We start from the raw sequence: 22127 nt of genomic DNA on the forward strand, positions 1-22127 counted from the left end.
AAAGTGGTTGTAGACACCCCTAAGTGGGGCATGCAAAGTAGAACGTTGTATTTGAACCATGTCCATACTTAGTAGAGAGGCGTTCACACTTTCGTAAATGTTCAAGGCCTGCCTTACTCAGATAATATGGGTTATGTGACAAGGCTGGCAATCTGACCTTGTCAAGGGGGAGGGCCTACCAGGGAGAGCCACAATCCCTGCCCCTCTTGTGCCAGCATATTTGTATGCAAATCCACTGCCACTGCCATCTCCAGCCTTGTCCCCTTCTTCAGTTACTTGCCAGTCTTTCTGTGAATTGCTCCCACTTCCACCACAGAATCCCTCCAAGACGGAAATGTTGTTCTTTCCTTCCACGTCCTGTTTCCGCACTCTCTTTTCCTCCTGTTCTATTACCTTTCTCTGATTCTGCTCGCAATCTTGGCATAACATTCAATTCTACTCTCTCCTTTTCTCACCACATTAATTTGACTGCCTGCATCGGTTAGTTTCACTTACTTATTATTCATAAGATTTGTCATCTTTTGTCCTGGTCTGTTACTTAAAATCATATTTCTGCTTTCATAATCCCTCATCTTTTGTGCTGTTCTTCCTGCTTATCAGCTCTCCCCAGTGCGCTCCGTTTACTAGCTTTCTTTTCATAGCCTTCTCTCCCTTCCTCCCAGTTCCTCTATTTCCTCTGCTCTCCTCTCCTCTCGCTGTCTTGGCTCTCTTGAATCTCACCTTTTTAATTTATTATGCATCCATTTCAAATCTCTTCATGGTCTTTTCTCCATCCAAGCTCGCCCCTCTAACCCCTTTCTATTACCCAGCCCGTTCTCTTTGCTCTCAATTCAAGTTTCTTCTCGTTGTGCCTAAATCTTCCTCTGCCCCTTCCTGTTTTCTTAAAACTTTTCTTCGGTCTCCTCCCTCTTAACACCACTTTGTAATGTGTATTGTCAATTTGTATTGTTACTCATGAAATTTGTACTGCCAAGTTCTTTTGTTCAGCGCTTAGGCGTGAGCGCTCTATAAATAAATACAAATACAATACAAAGAAAAAGAAAACCTGCAACCAAAAGTTCGAAACAGATCGATTTGTCTCGGGAGGATAGCTCAGGGGCAACATGCCTGCCTTGGAAGCAAGAAGGCACGGAGCAACACAGGTTCGAGCCCCCGGTCCGCACTTAGAAAACTCTGGGTATTAAGTGCATTACAAATAACATATCAAAAAATCACTGGACTTCTTCACGGATCGGCAGCGGTAGAGAGCCACCCAAGGGGAAAAGAAGCAAAAACACTGCCGCCGGGAACACATGAGACCCAGGCGCTCTGAGACAAAAAGAGCAAGAAACTGCATCCATAGGCGGCAGGACAAAGGACCTTGCAGAGCTGCTGAACAGTGCAGGCAAGCCCGCAATAAATCCTAAAGGCCACCTATACCACTGAGAAAAAAGAGAGCAGAGACTACATTTCCCTGAGAGACTTACCAGGAGACCCCATGAAACCAGGTCCCAGGACACAAACATGGACACAGGCCATTGTGGTCCGCCAACACTGATAAGTGGCGAGCCTGTGTGGCCAAAGTGGTGGGGCTTCTCCCACTACTTATGCTTTTTCAAGTTACACACATGGTCCAGGTGGGGAAGACAGAGTCAGACTGGCCAGGAAAGAAATTCAAGTTCTGTACAGGGGAGGAGACAGGAAGTAGGAAGTGTAGTTTTTTGGGTGAGGTCAGAGTTGGAGGGCGACCAAGAGACCAGCAGACAGAAGGAAAGAGCAGTGGATTGCAGAGGCAAATTGTAGCACAAGTGACGCATTGTTTAGACAGTGAAAGTGGTAGAGGCTTGTGAATGTGTTTGTGTGGTGATTGTGTAGAACAAGTTACTTAGCAACTGTAACGTTCTTTCGATTGGATGTTCCTCCCACGTATTTCTCATCTTAGATATTCGTATCTTCCAGTTTGCTGCTTCGGAAAAAAAAATTCACCAGAGGGCGCTGGGCTCGAGGCCGCGGTGTCGATGTCCCTCGAGGGCCGCCGTCGAGCGTCAACGTCATCCGCAGTATAAAGGGCTTGAACCGCGCCCGTTACCCTCAGTTCTGTTTTTACAATAGGAGTAGCCGCATCAGTTGACCAGGCTTTATTGATCTTTGGCGTGTAAGGAACTTAAAGTGCAACTGGCGTAAACTGTTGGAGGGGTAGGTTGGGAGGGTCAATGAGGAATACGTGGGAGGAACATCCAATCGAAAGAACGTTACAGTTGGTAAGTAAATTGTTCTTCTAATGGATTGTGTCCTCCCACGTATTCCTCATCTTAGATATTCTCCCAAAATCAGTAAGAATTCGGAGGAGGGAGTACCAGACAAATTAGTTGTGAATCGTGTGAAGCACAGCTTTTGCAAAGAGGCCGCCTTGATAAGATGTTGAATCCAAACAATAATGTTTCACCAATGTGTGCATTGACGACCAGGTGGCCACTGCACAAATATCCTGCACCGGAACACCCCTCTGAAGAGCCATTGAAGTTGCCATACCCCTGGTAGGCTCTTAATCCATCCGGAGGCTCTTTTCCAGCCAATTTATAGCACTCCGTAATTGCCAAAATTATCCATCTGGATAGTGTTTGTTTTGATACTCCTAAACCCAATTTGTGTCCAGTATATCCGACAAACAGTTGGTCACTTTGTCGGAATTTAGCTAATCTGGAAATGTAGAAACTGAGAGCCCTCTTTGGGTCCAGTCTGTGTAGCCTTTCTTCCTCTTTACTCGCATGTGGAGGAGGATGGATAGAAGGTAAAGTAATTTTCTGTGACAGGTGGAAATCCGAGACTATTTTCGGTAAGAATGAGGCTCTGACCCTAAGAGTTACTTTGTCTCTATGGAAGACGGTGTGAGGAGGCTTACAAGAGAGTGCCTGCAACTCACTCACCCTGTGGGCTGACATAATAACCACTAGCAAAATTGTCTTCAAAGTGAGGAGCCTTAACGGACAAGAATGTAAAGGCTCAAAGGGGTTACCTGTGAGAAATGTTAGAACTAAATGTATATCCCAAATAGGTCCTTGGAGGGGAGTTGGATGGTACACATTTGTCAGTCCCTTTAGAAATTGGATAACCAAGGGCATTTTAAAATAAGAAACCTCTTCAGATGAGCGCTTGGAAATAGAGATAGCGCTGCCAAGTATACTTTTATGGTGCCAACTTGGAGCCCCAATTGCCCAAATGTAGAAGAAAAGAGAACCATAGGTGTGTTACATTGAAATTGAGCCACATCCTTGTCCTTGCACCAGTTACTGAACTTATTCCAACAAAACCAGTACAAGGATTTTGTTGCTGATCTTCTAGCCGAAAGCAAAATGTCCATTACGTCATCCGGTAGGTCCCAATCCTTATATCTCAACCTCTCAGAGGCCATGCGTGAAGGCCAAGTTTTGACCTCTGGATGGGGAACCGGACCTTCCTCTTGCGAGAGGAGACCCTCTCTTTCTAGAAGAGGTATTGGAGGGCAGATGGACATGTCCAGAAGGTCCGGGTACCATGTTCTCCTGGCCCAATCCGGGGCAATTAGGATCATGGTTTTCCTGAACTTTCTTAACCTCCCGATTACGTGAGGAATTACGGGAGCCGGAGGAAACTCGTACAGCAGAGGAAATTCCCAGTCCACCACGAACGCGTCTCCTAGAGCTCCTCTTGGGGGAAATTCCCTTGAGTATTACTGATCACACTTCCGGTTGACCCTGGTCACGGACAGATCCACTTGAGGGGTTCCCCAAAGGGTGAAGATCTCTTGAAGGACTTCCTGAACTAGCTCCCATTCGTGAGACACTGTGCTCTGGCTTATCAGAGCGTCCGCCGCCGTGTTCTTCTCTCCGGCTAGGTGACTTGCCGATAGAGAGATTCTTTCCTGTATTGCCCAGAACCAGAGCTGCATTGCCTCTCTGCACAGTGGTAGTGACCCTAAACCTCCTTTTTTGTTGAGGTAGTACATGGTAACTGTTTGTCCGTCATTATCAGGACATTCTTTCCCCGTACAGAGGGCAGAAAGGCTTTCAGCGCTAATCTGTTTGCCCTCAGCTCCAACAGGTTGATGTGTAGTTTGGATGAAGGAGACCAACGACCGCTGATTGACAGATCGCTGATGTGGGCTCTCCACCCCATGAGTGAGGCATCAGTCACTATGGTTATCTCCGGCCATGGTTGCCAAAAAGATTCCCCCTTGAGGATATTGTCCCTGCAAGCCCACCATAGCAGATCTTTAGCATCTTCAGTTAGAACCCGCAAAAGATCATATCTCCCGAAAATTGGGACCATGGCGTTCTGAGGGCCCATTGAAGGGATCTCATTCTCAATCTGGCCTCTGGCACCTGAAAAATGCAGGATGCCATAAGGCCGAGCAACCTGAGGAAATCGAAGGCCGGCAGATGCTGAGCATTCTGAAACTTTGTTACCATCTGCAGGATGTGGTGAGCTCTCTCCTCGGGAGGCAAGGCTTTGCCCAAGGACGTATCCAGTATTGCTCAGATGAATTGGAGCTTTTGGAGTGGTATCATTTGAGACTTCTTGTAATTAAGGGAGAAGCCCAGTGTGTGTAAGAAGTGGCAGGTCATGGTCAGATGTTGCTGAGCTTGTTCGGGTGAACTCACCCTAATTAACCAGTCATCCATGTAGGGTTAGACGTGAATTCCCCCTCTCTTGAGATTTGCTGCCACCACTGACATCAGCTTGGTGAAAACCCTTGGGGCGGAGGTCAGCCCGAAAGGCAGAACTTGAAATTGATGGTGAGAACCGCAAATCACGAACCTCAGGTACTTCCAGTGCTTGAGATGGATTGGCACATGAAAGTAAGCACCCTGAAGGTCCAATGATACCAACCAGTCTTGGAGTTGGAGAGTCTGAAGGATCTGAGAAAGGATTACCATCTTGAACTTGTCCTCCCTGAGGAACTTGTTCAAGTCCAGGGTGGGTCTCAATCCTCCGTCCTTCTTTGGGATGAGAAAATGAGGGGAGTATCAACCCTTGTTCCACTCCGCTAGAGGCACATGTTCTATTACACCTTTCTCTAGCAGGGTTAAAATCTCCTGCTCGAGGAGCAAGTCTGGAGTTTTGGTGGAGGTGGCATCTGAAGTAATGCCTTGCCATTTGTCCAGACACCGAGTGATCCTGCCTCTCACCATGGTCTTGCGGCTCAAGACATGAGAGTGGCTTTGCAGCAGTGGCTCAGGGGACAGTTGCCGCTGCTGGGGCCGATCTAGCAACTTTTCCTCTTCCACCACGAGGACACTTCCTTTGTTGCCCCCTTTGACTGGCCTGTCCCTACGCTCTCCCAAATGAGGAGTAGAATCGAAAGGGACGCGCCTCCAGGAAGATGACCCTGAGTAGGAGTGTTGTTGAGGTTGTTGTATAGAGGCGCCAAGTGATTTAGCCACCACTTTTGAGGTCTGCAGCTTCTCCAAACTCTCGTCTGCCTTGCTGCCAAACACCCTCGAGCCGTCAAAAGGCATATTGAGTAATCTTGATTGCACATTCGGTGCAAAGCCCAATTTCCTCAGCCATGCAAATCTGTGCAGGACTGTGCTAGATGCCATGGACCTGCTTATGCTATCAGCAGTGTCCAGTCCTGGCTGGAAGCATTCCTTCATAGCCTCTTTTCCATCTATGACTATTGCCAGGAAACCATCCCGTTCCTTGCCCTTAGGCATGTGTTCAGTCATACAGTCCTACAGGGTGTGTGTGAACCTTGCCATGGTGAAAGTCACATTTGTGGACTTTAGGGCCATGTTGCCCCAAGAAAAGACTTTTCGGGCCCATGCGTCAATTCTTTTGTCATTCCTATCAGGGGGAATGGAAGGGTAACCTGAATGCCTAGTAGAAGTTGCTGCCTGCACCACTAAGCTTTCAGGTGAGGGATGCTTTGAAAGGTATTCTGGGTCAGATGAGGAAGGCCTGTATTTCCACGCATATCTTATTTGTAGGTAGCTGGGCCAGAATCTGGGGTTTCCCATGTGGCTGTGACCCTTTTTTGTAATGCTTTGTGAAAACGGAGGACAGGGTCCTATTGAGGGTCTTCATTAAGGTTATCCGTCATGTCATCTCGGTCAAAATTAGGGGAATTTGACTTTCATCCCATAAACTCAATTTTGTTCATTAACCTTCTGTACCCAGAGTCTGCATTATCTGCAGGGTCGGGTCTGTCAAAGTCTACCTCAGGGGAAGTATCCAGGCCACTGGCTGTCTGAAGACATTCATACAGATTACTTAATTTGGAGCTAGGGTCAACCAATTCCTCAGGGACATCTCTAGTCCCCAAATTTTACTCCAGCAGGAGTAATTTCCTCATCAAATCTTGTCTAGGTTGTGGTTGGTATTCCTTTCTGGCTGAAACAACTGGTTCTGATCTCGGCTTTGACAAAATGTGTCAATTTTGGCGCCGGAATTAAAGATAGCCTTCACAATGGCGTTGAAGGTGTCTATGTAATCAACGTTGGCTTCGAGAGGGTCGAAGGAGGCTTCGAAAACCGCAGAAGGCGGCATCGACGCCATCTTCGAGGGTGGCATCGAGGACTCCTTCGATAGATGCGTCAATGTGACCTTCAACGTCGGCTTCGACGACAGGTGCATTCCCGACGCCATTTTGTCAGCTGTCCCCTCCGATTTATGCATTGGTAGGTTGGATTTTATTTTTTTAACGAGGTGTTAGGGAATTTTCCTCCGACAACACCCTCTGCGACTTGTCGCCGGACCTCGCGTGTCTGGTCTTTGACCTCCCTCCGTCACTTTTGGAGTGAGCTGGTTATGGTCTTCACGCTGCTTTTTCGAGGGGGTCTGGGCCGCGTTCTCGAAAATGTGTACCATTGAGGCGCTGAAGGCCTCCCATTTTTTGGGGGAATTGTGTTTTGAAGGGTAGGAGATGACCCTTGTGTCAGCCGACGAGGAAGAGGAAGAAGGAGATCGATGTCGTCTTTTCCTCGATTAGTTTGACGAGGAGGAGGAGGAGGATTTCCTCAATCTACTTCTTGATCTCGATTTCCTCAACCCATGTCGAGATTTCTCACCCGATTCTCTCGAATCCTTCTGTTTTCTCTAAGATTTCGTGGATTCCTCCATAGCCTGACAGGAACCGCATTCGTCGACCCGATGGTCAGGGCCTAAACACCAGAGGCCAACTTGATGGGGGTCGGTGATCGACATCTTCTTCCTGCACTTTTGACATATCTTAAAACCGGTCTAGGATGTGGAAGGCGTCTAAAACGAGGACATCTTCCTCAAACACTGAAGCGCCGCTTTTGTCACAGGAAGCAAAGCTATCAGAAAAACGGAACTGAAGCTAACGGGTGCAGCTCGAGCCCTTTATACTGCAGATGAGGTAGATGCTCGACAGCGGCCCTAGAGGGACATTGACACAAGGCCTTAAGCACAGCGCCCTCTGGTGCAAAAAGAATTTCCGAAGCAGCAAGCTGGAAGATATGAATATTTAAGATGAGGAATACGTGTGAGGACACAATCCATTCAAAAGGTTAGTGTAAGGCGTGGAAGTTACTTGAACCGCCTCTGAGGCGGGGATTGTTTTTGAGCCGTCTGTGCCAGTTGCAATTATGGTTTAGTGAATTCTTACTAAATTGAGCCTTTTCTGATTACAGAAAAAGAGTTAGCCTGTGCATTTGGACTCGTAACTACGGTTAGGTAAGATTTTCATATCCATGATAAATCATCCTGATCCGTGTCAACCGCAGAACATTTTGCATTGACTAGGTAACTATTTTACCTTGTCCCTAGGGGAAGAGGAATCTTCCCCACTCCCCCTCTCATCTAGTCCTTTACTCTTTTTATGGGTGACCTTTTTAAGTCTCTCCATAGTGTATGGTTGAAGTTACAGTTTCCTACAACTTTTGGAATTAGACTGGGTTGCCTCTATGGGCTCCCCTGTTAATTTATCTTTCATGTACTTGGGTGAACTACAGTTCCCAAGTAATAAAGAGGGATTTTCATCCCCCTTTACATTTTATATAGTGAGTCAGCACACCCCACTTTATGTGGAGTTTTGGGGGATACAATGTGTCCCCTTTCTTACTTGCAAGTTAACATTTTGTTACAATTGCATGTTTTACATGAATGGCTGGTGCCAGTGTTTTTACCCTTATGACATTTAGTCTTTATTACTCGCAGGCTGTTAATTCAGCCTCGGTAATGCACAGAAGGGCCACCATTTTTCTAAAATGGTGGGCTCCTTTTGTCACCATTTCCTGTGTGCCTGCTGTTTCTCAGTTCTTCCCCTGTCATTGTAGGCGGGAACGACCTCAGTGGCTGTTTTGTCTTCGGTGTGAATCCTGTGGATTCCCCACCCAGGCTCCAGAGTGTCTGGAAAGGCAGAAAGCGAGCGAGGAGTTCAAAACTCGGCAGCCCTTTGTCTTCTACCTTGGCTGAAAGGGAACAACTCCCAGTGGGGGGCTGGCTGTCCTGCCGTCCCTTTCTGTAAAATGCGGGGAGAGAATGCAGAGGTTGTGCTGTACTTCCTGATAAAAACTCTGAACATGGAAGCTGCTGACAAGTCGACCAATGGAGCTGAAACTGAAGAAGAAGAAAGGACGTCTGTAGCGATTTCCAGCGACAGGAGAGCCTGATGTGTAACCCAAGCCTGCTGTTACCCTTCCTTCCAATCGTCCTGGGGATCCCATAATGAACGACTGCGACCCAGAGCCTGGTGAGACCCACTAGACTCAAGAAGACCTGAATTGAGCCATCCCATGTGCTGTGATCTTGCGGGCCTGCTATACCCAAATAACCTGGGACCTCAAGCCATTGTGCGGTGCACAGTCTTCCGAATTCCGAATCTTGCAGAAACTTTGTGAGCATCCAGTTGGATCTACGGGGGCACGTGAATTGAGTCCAAAATGTCCCCTCATCAGAGTGCTGGACGTTGCAAATGATGAGAATGCGACCAGCAATATTCTGCCTGAAGGAACATTTTGCCTGGAGCCTTCTTCCATGATCCCTGATGCAAACGTCCTTTTAAAGTCATGTCTTCCAGACAAAGGAATCCACCGACTGGTTTTTAGCTGCATATCCTGAGGTCTTCCTGCTGCAACACTTCGTCTGTGCTGAGGTACTGTGTTCGCTGGGGTATTTACTTACCTTCAGTCTCCTATGATTCCTGTGTATCCTTGGGGTGCTACTGTGATTGGGAGGTCTTGCATCCAATTCACCTAGGCCCACTGTTGGAATCCTCCTAGGGTGTCTTCTCTGAAGTCCCTGGACCCTAACTAACTTTCAAAGTGATCTACTTGTTTGCCCAGTGTTCCTGAGGAACTCTCACTTTGTCTGCAACTGAGCCCTATCTCACCCTGCCTACTGCTGGCTCCTAGACCACTAGTGTCCCTCTTCTGCCTCCAAGAGAGAACTCATGTACTAGAAATGGGAAGGGCTACATAATTTAAGGGGTCTGCCTTGAAAAGTAGAACAAGTTTTTAAAAGTGTACTTACTTGTAAAAGAGTTTGTTGGTAACGTTTAAGTCTCAGAATGAATATTTACAAAAAGTTATTACTTACCTTAGATATGTTCTGCCATTCTGGACAGTATATATAGGATTTACATACCTTGAATAAGCTGTGTGCCTTCTTCAATAAGTATCTCAAAGTCTTACCTTCCTTAGAAACTGCTTTGCCAGTCTAACAGAAAGTAGATAGAAGGTCAACATACTCACCTGTGAATTAGGTTCCCCTCTTACGAAAAGTAATGCTGCTGGTTTCACTTTATTATTCCTGTTGGTATAATGGTATCAGTGTCCCCAATTGGGTCTTGCTGCCCCTGACATGCTGTTAGCCTGTCCAGAATAAGTCTGACTAGATCATACTGAACTTTTAGGTTGCTGGTAGCTCCTTACAAACGTATATAGAGGTTTTACTTAGCTTGCATAGCTGTGTGCCATCCAAAAATAAGTTAACAAGTTATTGCTTCTCTTAGTCTGTGAGCTAAAAAGCAACTGTAATTGAATATTACACCCCAAGGTCCAACCCCCCCCCTAGAATAACTGTTATCCTGAATCAGATTTATAGTTTGTTACTGTCCCTAGAATAAGTCTGCCACTATTCGGAAAAGTAGATTGTCCAGTTGACTTAATATGTGATTTCTTGCTGAGCGTCACAGTACAACTGTTAGGGTCTACTACCATGTATTACTACAAGTAATCCAAAAGTAACTTTTTTGACTTCCCTAGAACTACCGTTAGGTGTTCCAAATAAGGTTATATGCATTGGTCTGTGCACCTGCAAGTGTTGCGTTTTTCTATAATGTGTTTATTTGATGCGTGACAGTACTTGTTTCCCCCAAGATTTATGTGGGCCTACTTGTATTTAAATAAACCATTTATTTTTACAATACATAGTGTTTCAGTGTTTCTTTGGACCATTTGCATTACAATTTCTGTGTACCGATTCTACAGCTCTCTATCCCTCCTAAGATAAGCCTGGCTGCTCTGTCTACGCTACCCTGAACTCAAGTGGTACAGCCTTATACTAAGAGTGGAGTCTTTTACTGTCTCAGTTGAATGGTTTTCCTAAGCCCTTAGTTGGACTTCAGAAAAACTGTCCTAACAACTATCAATGCTATGTGTATAGAACTCATCTGTGAGGAGCTGGCACCACAGAGGCCCATACTGTTCCTGTTTTATGTGGGCGGTGCTCCCACTGTCGTGGTTATGCTGTAATTTAGCTATGTGAGTGGACCTTGCATTGCGGTGGCCCATGCAGGATATGTTCTTTGAGAGGCGTTACTTCTAAGGCCTATGCTGTGCATGTTCTATGCAAGCAGCTATTTATTTACCTAATAAATGTGGGGCAGCTTGCACTGCTCTAATTGCATGCAGTTCCTGCTCAATGCCAAATGGAATTTGCATGCCTGTGATCAACAACGTATACGTTTTATGAGGAGTCATCTTGCAATGTTGAGCGCCATGACCAACTTGTTCTGTGTGAGGAAAGCATGATCTACTGAGGTCCAGGGCATAGCTTTTCTAGATCAGGAGGCGAGTGTTTACTCCTGCAGCCTATGGTATACTTGTTCTAAGCTTCCACTGCACAGACTGATTCCTGATCCTGTTCTGCTTGTGGGAATCATCTACCCATTCTTTAGCTTGTACTAATCCATTTGTTCTACATGATAAAAGCTTGCACTGCTCCTCCTCCAACTGATCTGTGCGAGTGAAGCATTACAAATCTTATACTGCTGCTATAGCTATTCTTTGCATGAAAGAGAGCATTGTTAAAGGGAAAGTGCATCTTACGTTAGTTTTCCTCACTTTTACACATGCAAAAACAACGGTTTGGGCACGGCCATCTTGTGCTGATTTTATCCGTTGATGCATCGCCCCAAGTTCGAGTGCCCTTGCAGCAGTAAATCATACCACCCACCCCTGAAGCTGACATCACTAATCCAAACGATATGCTCCACCTATTTTTATGACGTTAGTGGGCACCGTAGCCAAACGCGCCCAGTCATCGCCCACGTCATAACGTTAGTTAATGTAGAACCCGGAAGATCAACACACACATCCTCTCACAGCGCGTCCCAAATCGGATTTGCAATCAATAAAAGTAACAAAAACATCAGTAATCTGCAATTTCGCAAGTGCTTTTATTTAGGAAAGAACGCTCCAAAAACCACATTTTCAGGATCCACTGATTGCGATGAACGACCAATAGTTGTGTCTCCTTAGGCTTGAGTGGCTAAACTTTAAAATGACGCACATGGTGTTCCTTTCGGGGGAATGTGTGTATTCGACGCATCAGCTTCTTGCTACACCGTAAACAATGACAGGTTGCTAGTACCGCCAAAGGGCATATCGGTTCCGGTCTATCGTCCCTCATGAGGGTAATGCAAATCGAGGTACTTAGATGTATCTGCCATTGTTGATTGAAGAAGCCATCCCACGGCAGCTGAAAACTATGGCATTCGCAGAAAGGTGCAAAATATATGTGTAGATAACAGAATAAAAATATTTTAGTGTCCGTTCTTTATTCAAATTCATCCTCTAATTCTGTACGGGATGAAACTGAATAACGAACACAAACCACACACAATGAACACATACAGATAACGTGGGGGACTATTTTAGACAGTCATTTTTGACTCAATATGCAAAGGTTGTGCTGATGTATTATGCCATTGAATACTCTGTTTTGTCCTTCACTATCCCTTCTAAAATGCGTGTGAGGCAGCACTTTATTTGATAAGGTGTAAGGTGTGTTTTAATTGTGCTTATCTGAACGGGTTGAAAGAGGGAACCTGCTTAGAGTTCCCATAAGGCTAACAACCCCAATCAATCAACAAATACCTTTGTAGCAGTGCATAAAGTGGTGTGGTACTCGGACATGAAGAGGCTTCTTTTTTTATCTGAACCCACAACCATGTTTAACTGTGTCACAGAGAGATGCTAGACTTTTCCTGTTAGCTAAGCTACAGGTGGGGGGGGTGTCTTCTTTCTTTCTCCTTAAAAGTCAGCATTCTTGCGCCTAGCCCAGTGGTTTCAAGGTACATTGCGACAATTGTGAACGTGGCGCTTTGAGAGTTTAGCAAAAACTCAATTAAGGTAATAATGGGGAGCGGTCAAAGCATAGGCTCAGGAGTGTGAGAGCGTGGTCAGAGGCCCTCAAGGAGTCCACACAGAATGGCACACAATAATTCAGCTTAGTCAGTCAGTTATAAAATTATTTATTTAAGCATTTAGAACACACCAAAAAAATTAAACCAGCAGGTAGTATAATCACACAAAACTCAATAATATAAATATATACAATCGCCAGTATGTTTATTCACTAGACACCAAATAACTTTCCATGTAAAACGGGTAAGCAATGCAGATGCAGTTCAAAAGATGAGAACCAGTCACAAGTTCAATTCCCCAACTTTAGAAGTCCAAACCCTAAGATGTATGGGGCCTGGTGTCCAAAAGTCACAGGTTCCAACACAAGGTTTCTCAAAGGTATGTACTCTCTAAAAGGATGCAATGGAATTGTGGTAGTGATTAGTTTTAAACTATTTAAAAGTTCAACAACAATTTACCAAAAGACAGGTACGTTCTCCTCTCTCTTCCAGTGCGAAGGATAGCCGAAGGGCAGGATACCAGACCCAGGTTTGAGGACCAAAAGTGAGTAAGAGGGAGCTAGTAGACAAAGGGACTTGTTCCCAATGTTATCCTATGGAGGACAGGGAGGAACAGGCACAGTTCTGTTTACTTACATCCCCCCAATCCCAATGCTGATTTTCCCCAGGGGTCAGGATTGGTCGACTAGGGCGGGGGGGGGGGGCGCTGGGAGCACAGTCTTTGGTCCTTTGCTCCAGTGAGAGGCGCAGGGGTTGCAGGTTTGAGGATTCTCATGGTCCCTGTAGATAATAAATACAGATCCAATGATCCAAATCTCTTCAGGACCCTTCACAGGATGGAGGAAGGCCAGTTGCAGCAACAATCACTGTTGACGGTGACAAGAAGCCTCTTTCAAGTCGCGGTCACAGAAGCTGCCCCAGGACAGGTTCGTTTGAAGATAGGAAGCTGGCATTTGGGGAGAAGGCTAGTGGCAATCAACAAAATTCCAGGATTGAACGCGAAACGTTAAAGGTTCTGGTGAGGTAGCTCACAAGGTAGCTGGTCAGTCCACTGGGAAATCGAGGGACACTTCTGAAGGCTCTGAGGGGCTGGATTCTCAAGGTGCTATTGGGATTAGTTGGTCCCACTAGTTCAAGGACTGAAGCAAAGACAAGGGTCTTCGGGAATCAGGCAGAGTAGCAGGGCTTCACCAGGCCGGTCACTGAAGAGGTTGCTCAGCCACTGCAGAAGTCATCCTCGGGTCATTAACAGGCTGCTCTTCTTCCAAGGTTTCTTGGCTACAATGTAGATCTGAAGGAGTCCTCTTATCCAAACTCCGAGCTAGAAGGAAGTCCAAACCCACCAATGTCAAGGATCTGCACCATTCAGACAGCCAATAGTTGTCCAATGAGTGAGTGTGTGAGTGAATTTGGAATGTATAAAGCACAGCTAAGACCCAAAGGTATCTTGGCGCCAAGTGAAAGGTACGCAGTGAGGGACACAAGAAGCCAGAAGACCTTAAAATAAGAAAGGAATTCCAGTCACCTAAGGGAATAGAACATTCTTCATTGCCTTCCTAAATATAAGATGGTCAGGAATGGCACAAAGAAAATGTGGTATAGAATTCCACAAAGTGGGATCGACCACCGAGAAGGGACAAATACTGGTTTCACATCTGCTCCAGTAGCAGACTTTCTGGCACCAGACAGTGTACACGTGTGTGTGTGTGTGATATATATATATATATATATATCACACACACATATATATATATATATATACACACACAAAGTTTTCCCAAGGAAAGTGCATGACCTTGTAACGACTTTCCTGACCTGAGAAAGCAGGAAGAAGGCCTAACTACAATGTTAGAGTAGATTTCCTTTTTGGGTGAAATTCTCTCCACCTGCCATTTTTTGCTGGACTCATGGTTTTTATCTGACTGAGTGTGTGGGAACCTTTTTCCACACTCACTCATTCTTTTACTCTGTACTTGTGAACCCTTTTTTATCTCCCAGTGTACCTTTTTACACAACTTTTTGTGGACTTCTACCTCAGGCTGTCTTCGCAGCTGCAGTAGCAACACAGAGGTCACCATTTGCCAAAAATGGTGACACTACATTTTTTAAGCCCTGTTCATGATGACTTGTTGTCATTTGACACTTCTTCCACCTTGCTGGGTGGGGGAGATCTTGATGGGTCTTTTGTCTTTGGCGGGCTTCACTTGAAAAGCCTGCTAAGGCTCGCTGAGGACAGGAAGTGGGGGAGGTATCCAAAACTTCCTTGGTCTTAGTCCTGCAGTGTGCCTGCCTGGAACCCGTTTGAACTGGGAGGCTGGCTGTCTACCCTGGACAGCAGCCTCCAGATTTGCATGAAAGACTTGAACGGTGATTGGTGGTCTCAGACAGTTTTTTTGCATAAAAGGCAAGGTTCCTGGAGCTATACCTCAGTCGACCACTGGACTGAAGCTCCGAAGAGGAATTTGTAGAAGGACGTCAAAGCAACTCCCAAGCGGCTGCCAGAACTTAGTGACAGTTGAAGACCTGACCTTGAATTCCGAGTGAAAGGGAAGATCTCTTGAAGATGACTCCCTCCCCTCTGGACTCGTGGGCCGAACCAGTCTCAAGACCACCTGCATTTTGCACCATCACAAAAAGAGCTGTGACCCGCACAGGCTGCAAACTCCCAAAACCCTGGGACCTGTGCCATTTTGCAGTGCAACATTGTGTGTATGCAGAAAACTTGAATGTGCACAACAGAAATTATGAAAAAAACTGTAAAAATGTAACACTGACATCAGCTTGTCTTTAGGCACATATAAAAGTAACCAAAAATTCCATTTGTAAAAAGCTAGGGTGATACAAAAGTATCCCAGTTGCACTGCACTGTAAGGTGATGTGTTCAATTGTAAAAATATAAGAATTCAAAATGAAAACCAAGTTTGCCAGTACTGATAGTCTAAAGGATGGTTCCCCTTAACAAATTAGCAAAAAGCAAGGGAAGTGCAGAGGAATGCTTTTCTTCACTTCAAAAGGTTAGGGCAGGGTCATAAACAAGAGCAAAAAGAATGAGGTTTCATTGGAAACTATGGAGGGGCAGCTGCAAAGGAAAATCGCTCCCAACATATGTGGGGTGTGTGTGTGGAGAGTGGGGCGGAGTGGGCCGGGAGGGTGGGGGAATATGTATGAAGAGGGTAGTTGTGTGTAGGGGCTGATGAGGCAGTCCCCTGTATTTCTGCTGGCTTTTCTGGGGTTTGGACTTTATTATTCTCCCAGCAAGCATGGATCTGATGTCTGAGAGTGTGGATTTGTTTTTGTGTACTCTACCTTAAGAATTCTTATGACTCCTAAGGTAGGGTTGCCCTATAAGTCATGTGGCTCGACTGGTGGTGGTGGCTTTTTTGACACACTAATAGGATTTTATCTGGTTGGGTCCTTACAAATCAAGGTGGTCTGTGTTTCCCTCAAAGACCTGAGGGGTCACATGAAAATTCCTTACCCCTCTGTTTATGTGTGGGGACGGACCCATTAATGCCCGTTTCTCAGGACTGGGGGGGGCAACAGTCGGCCTAAAACCAGTTCTTACTGGCAAATGCAAATGCTTGCCTGGGAGATTGTAGATTCCCTCCTTTGTGTGGGAGCTCTTCCTGTGTGAATGGTGCATGGAGTTAGGATTGGCTGACCACCTCTGTTTGAATTATGTTCAGTGCTTGTTTGAATGCAGCGTTTACACATTGCCTTCCAAGGAGGATAAAAGCAACCCCACCTTCCACAATCACCCTGTATACAGCTGGAAGTCTGTACCTCTACTCTGGAAAGCCTGCTGCTCGAGGAAGGATCCACGTTCTGCACCAGCATCCTTCAATGTGCTGAAGAATCAGACAGCGAAGTTCTGCCTTTCCACGAGGACCAAAAGGAACCCTTTGCAGTGTTCCTTTTCCCCGATGTGGTGGAAACATCTGGATCACAGACCAGGCTCAAAGGCTTTAAATTACTGAAGCTCCTGACTAGGCCTGCATCACTGAACCCAGAAGCAGGTGCCCCTTCGTTACCAGGACTCTGAAGACCCTCTGTGCCAAACCAAGCAGAAACTCTTTATCCCAGGATATCAGGCAAGCCTCTGGAAATCACCACTGCTTGCTGCAGAACCACCGTTTTGGTCTCAATATATTTCTCTCCTGACACTCTGGCGTGACTGCGAGCCTTTTCTTCATTTATTTCTTCATCCCTGGACATCCTCTTCTTTGCCAAGAGTCTCCTTTGCCTTTATCCCCAATGGAACTCCAGTAAATGCTCCTGGGTGACTCGCTTGCAGAAGGTAAATCTCTCCCACCAATACCACCCCTATTCACACAACCGACCTCCATTGCCCCCTCCTAGCTTTCTATTTATATTATGCGTGCCTGTTACTGCATTTTCCCTTCTAGGCAAGACTCTTGAATGAACTCTAAATTCTTTTTGAAACAGTTTCTACATACTTGATACATTGTGGCACCCTTATTTTACAAAGTTTAATTACGTGCAAGTGCAGTGATTTATCTCTCACCTTTTGTAACAAACATGTTATAAAAATATAGTATGAGGAATTTGCTTATCCTGTAATTAGTGAAACCTGTACTGTACCTCTGGAACACCCCACCTGACCTCCGAAGACTGCTCAGTCACAACTACTACTTAGCAAGCCTGGGGAACGTGAGGGAATCACTAACAGTAACAAGTCAGGAAGATGCACCTGAAGATCCGGAATACAGACCTTAAAGAAAACCTCCCCAAACGGTTGATTTGGGGGAAGAGAGAGTGAGTGTATAATTGTACTTTAGTACTAGCCAAGCCACAAGCCTGGCTGCTCAGCCACAATTCCAATTGTGAGAGTTGGGTATAACTTGATGGACAATGTACGGCAGCTAAACTCATATTAAAGCAGCATTGGTTTGAATAATATATACGTATACATCCCTGGCACTCACTGCTCATTAAGGAGTGGGTGTCATTCAAATCTGCCTTTTTCATAACGCTCTATACTTCGATAGGCCCCCTGCTCTGTCAAACAGGCATAAGCTTAAAGCACCCGCTAGATATCAAAGATCATAACCAACACGCTTGTTGGTTGTGCCTGGATAGAATCTAGTGAAACTGGGTGGGAAATATTTTTCAGAGCGATCATCTAGAAGCCAACAGTTCATGTTAGAAACGAACATGACTATCTCCTCTTCAGATGTAAATTGAAGACTTTATTCTTTCAAAACACAAAGAACCCTTTGCTAAATTATTACGCAAGTTATTATTATTACGTAAAACAGCTAAACTTTCACAGCTTCTATAGGGCCATGCACCTTGGGGTGACAGCAATGGCCTCCTTACCACACAGTGAGATACCCATGTGCATTTATTCTAATGTATTATCCTTAGTTTTTTATAAGTGAAATTATTTTTCTGCACATCAAAGTTTATATTATTAGTATATTCTGCTAAAATTGGATCGGAGATTGAAATTGCGCCTATGAGTTAAGCTGGCCTAGCCACCTTTTGAAGAGTGCAGCTGAGTACTCTGCCTCGCTACTGATAGGTGAACTAGGTTTGCATGAAACCCCTCGTTTAATTTAAGATTACGATGAAGAGTTCTGCATGCCGAGTTGCCACAGAAATTGGGATCTATCGTTGGGCTCTTTGCATTTACCTTTAAACACCAACTGGTCATTTATGGGGGTTTTGGGGCCTTGGGAAGAATTTGTACACACCAGGATAGAGAATAAAGGGAGCCTGGGTTGTTGCATTTGGAGAGGGGATTTTTGAAAGATTGCCAGAATGAAAGAATGATTACAGGTGTTCACAGGGTGGTTCCATTAAAATGTACACTACACAGTTCAATGAGTAAATGATAACAGATAGACATTCAAAGGGCCAGACTTGCCATGAGCAGGTGTTGTGTTAAAAAGGAACAGAAGGGCTGGAAGAGGTGGTATGACCGGCATAATGTGAAAAAACAACCAGACAGTAAGAGGGTAAGGAAAAAGCGGTCAAGACGCCAGGTTAGGGCCCAGTTGGCAGGAAGTCGAAGGTTGTAGGAAAATAAAGTTTGGGAGAAGGGCCAGAACACGGGGAGCCAAATTCAGATTTGATGAGCAGGAGCTTAAAGCAGCTCCGAGGTATCGGGCATCACAGAGAAGACAAGCTGACTATCGGAAAAAAGATGCTAGTACATAGTATGCGACAGATTTAACTTGTGCATGAGATGCACTCTAATTTGTGTCCATTGTATATATTCTATTATGCTTTAAAAAATCCCTTAGACCATCTTATTTTCCTCTTTACACAAATCCAAACATGCAGAGCTAATATCATGTTTGTAAGCGGTAGTTGGCCTGGGGAGTCAAACTGAGCTCCTGGTAGCTGTTGGGAGTTAAGTCAACCAACCTCTTCAGGATGCAAGCAGGAACTTAACGGCACCCAACTTCCACCAATTTTGAAATCTGCAATATCATTGTGTGGGGTGCTAATGTTCTTCGGGGAAGGGGGTTGGGACAGGGAGTTCTTAAGTATTGGGAAGTGACTTAGGAAATTGCTAGAGTGAATGGCGTGAAGGCTGAAGACGACTGAATTTCTAAGCCTTCAAAGGCCTCTAGTAAACGCAATATTTTACTAAAGAAGCGTGTGTGCGTGCGTGCGTGCAGCTTATTCACGGTGCTCCAGCCCAATTCAAACAGACATGAAAACTGGACTTACCTTGGAAGTATTTGCCACACACCAGACAAGCGTAGGCGTTGATGTGCGAGAGGGAAATGGAGCACAGCTTCTCAAAATCAAAATCCAAAACACTCCTTGTGGGTAGAAAGAACAATTATACGAAAATTATTTGTATTGTCTTTAATTTCAATACTTTAGAGCAGACGAAGAAAAACTTAATTTCAAAAATAACATGAATGAAGACAGACATCAGCATCTGAGGCGCTCTCTTTATCACAACCATCCATACACGTGCCTCAATCTTACTTGCCACTGGTAAGAAAGAAAGAGGGAACGATAAGCACTTCTTTCAGTCACTTGCAAATCTACTGGTATTTACTAAGTTCACATCAGCAGCCGCTCATTTTATGTTGAGGAGAAAAGGACCTCAGACTTTCATAATACTTTGGACCCTCCCCTCATGTCCAGGAACACCCCCGCACACATATGGGACACATACAAACACGCCCATCTAAATTACAATTCAAGGAGAAGAAAGTAGCACCTCTTGTTTGTGCTTTTCCACGGAGCACGAGTTTTATTCAACGTGCCCTAGGAGCCATCAATGTCCGCACTTCTAAATGTATTGTCAGGACGGTGTGTGTTTAATCGAGGATTTAAAAGAAATTAGGAGCGCAAATAGATTAAAGTAACGGATTGAAACACTGCTGCTCAACTTTGTATCCAGTACATATGACCCCATCATGCTCTCCTAATGCACCACTACTCAAATTACAAAACAGAGTGAATGCCTGAACACAGATCTCCTAAGTGCGCATAAAGAAAATCCAAATGTGAATCATTCAAATACTTTTATAGGACTGTGGCAATATCCTTTAAAATGGTGTTGACATGCATGTTTCAACCCAGATTTACATTTGGCCATACGGTCTTCAGGATGCAAATCCCACTATTAAAAAAAAAAAAAAAAAAATCTTTGCAAGACAAAATGCAATTACTACAGGCGTATAACCTCATGCATCATTCAAATGGTTTCAAAACCTTACATCTAAATGTTACAATAGTGCCTCATCCTACATAGAAACAACAGACTGTCCAGGCAACCCGAATAGCCAGGAACATCTTTTTTCACATTGTTTTCTTTCATCCCTCAGTTATTTGTCAACAAAATGAAAAGGTGGATATGTCATAATTGTATGGGGAAATATATATATATATATATATACATACACATATATATATGGGTGTGTAAACATTATAACAAATAGAATAACTAGATACCAGGTTTCTTTGCTTGTATTTTATCGATTCTGTATGTACATTTGTTGATAGGTTCATGTTACTTTGCTCCATGGTATAGACGATTACAGGGGCTATCCTTTTCGTTTATATTGAATGTCAGAATGGCATATTTGTGTAACACCACTTGGCTTGCGTAGCCAACAGTAGCCACTGGTAGCTGTTAAGAGTGAAGCTAAGCAGGCTCTCATAGGCTATATCCAGCAGCTAAATTGCTGCCAGCAATTTCAAACCCTTGAGGCTATGCTGCAATGATGCCATTGACACTTCAAGAAGTCATGTCAAAGGACTGAAGAATGTCTTGTAGGCTTAGGGTGGCGTTGGGCAAGCGTAAGCAATTGCTCTCGGATGACTCCCCTTGGACAAAAGGAAGACAGCAGATGGCAGCAGTTCCCTGCCCTCATGTTAGTCCAGCAATTAGAACCTCATGTCGCAAGCAAGGGGCGTGCTGGCAGAGAGGGTTATGCTGGCACCTCCCCTAGTCAACATCCAGAAAGGTTATCTATCTAGTAAATCTGATGCAAATGCACACATTAGGTGCTAATCGGTTTTAGCCAAGTCTGGAAGCACCACAAAGTAATTATTTTTGGAAAATGGATTCACTACAACTGAAGCAAACCAGCCTGTTAGATAATTGGAAGATTAGAAATTAATCCATAGCAATATTATCTTGGGGACTTCGACCGCACAGAAAGAGGGTGAAGTTCACTAAAGATTCCCGTTAAGGAATTGCTTTATCTCAGTATATTTGGTGCATTCCTTAGAAGAAGAAAAAACACCATGTGTGTTTTTCCACCTATGGAACATGGTCCCGTTTCTTCCACCCACGCAACATGGACCTGTTTCTTCCACCCACAGACACATTCACTGTGCTGAGCTTAGTGTATGAGACCTACTTCAAAAAAGAAAACACACTTATTAGTGTCTGGAAAAGAAACATGCTTTGAACAGATAGACTGGCCTACGATCAGCAATTGTACTACTACAGAGCAGAAAACATAAAAGTAAAAAAGCTCACTATACATTTTGGATCAAAACTGCAACACGGGCAACAAAAAGTCTTCAAAATCGTCTAAGAATTTAAGTTCATTGCAGTCTGCAACAGATCTCCAACCCCTGTCCAAGAACGCCGACTCACACGCAGCACACTTAAGCAACAAAATTCATCAAATCCAAGACAGCCTGGATGGGAAAGGATCAATGGAGCTCTACCCAAATAGGTAAGCCATAACTTCTACGCCTTCATTAACTGCTTGTCGTCGCTTTAGCTATCCAGGGCTTGCTTTCCCCAGTGAACTCCAGCAAACAAGTAGGCTCTCTAGAAGAACTGTTGCCCACTCCAATTCACTAAACTATTACTAAGCGACAACAATTAGCACCTGCCTTCCGATCACTTTTAAATGCCTCCATTGCGCAGGTCCCTGTCCACGGTCCTTTAAAACTGCCTTTGCTAGGCCTCGCCAAAAAAAAAAGAAACACTGCACACACCAGAACAACAAAAACACAACCAACCCAAATGACCCAGCTAATTTCTAACACACTTTATCTGCAACATTTAAAAACAATTATTCATCACCATCTTTAGGAATACGTC

At 44.8% G+C, this 22127-nt stretch overlaps 1 protein-coding gene across 1 annotated transcript in view; it reads right to left on the minus strand.

Moving 5' to 3' along the window:
* USP39 (ubiquitin specific peptidase 39) overlaps window positions 1–22127 on the minus strand; it is a 660051-nt gene that overhangs the window by 526782 nt on the left and 111142 nt on the right. The window contains exon 3 of the mRNA XM_069619032.1: window positions 19274–19368. Within this exon, the coding sequence (XP_069475133.1) occupies window positions 19274–19368 (95 nt within the window). The remainder of the gene's footprint in view (window positions 1–19273; window positions 19369–22127) is intronic.

Source organism: Ambystoma mexicanum, chromosome 10 (genome assembly GCF_040938575.1).
Source record: "Ambystoma mexicanum isolate Mex_15411 chromosome 10, UKY_AmexF1_1, whole genome shotgun sequence".
Taxonomy (NCBI): Eukaryota; Metazoa; Chordata; class Amphibia; order Caudata; family Ambystomatidae; genus Ambystoma; species Ambystoma mexicanum.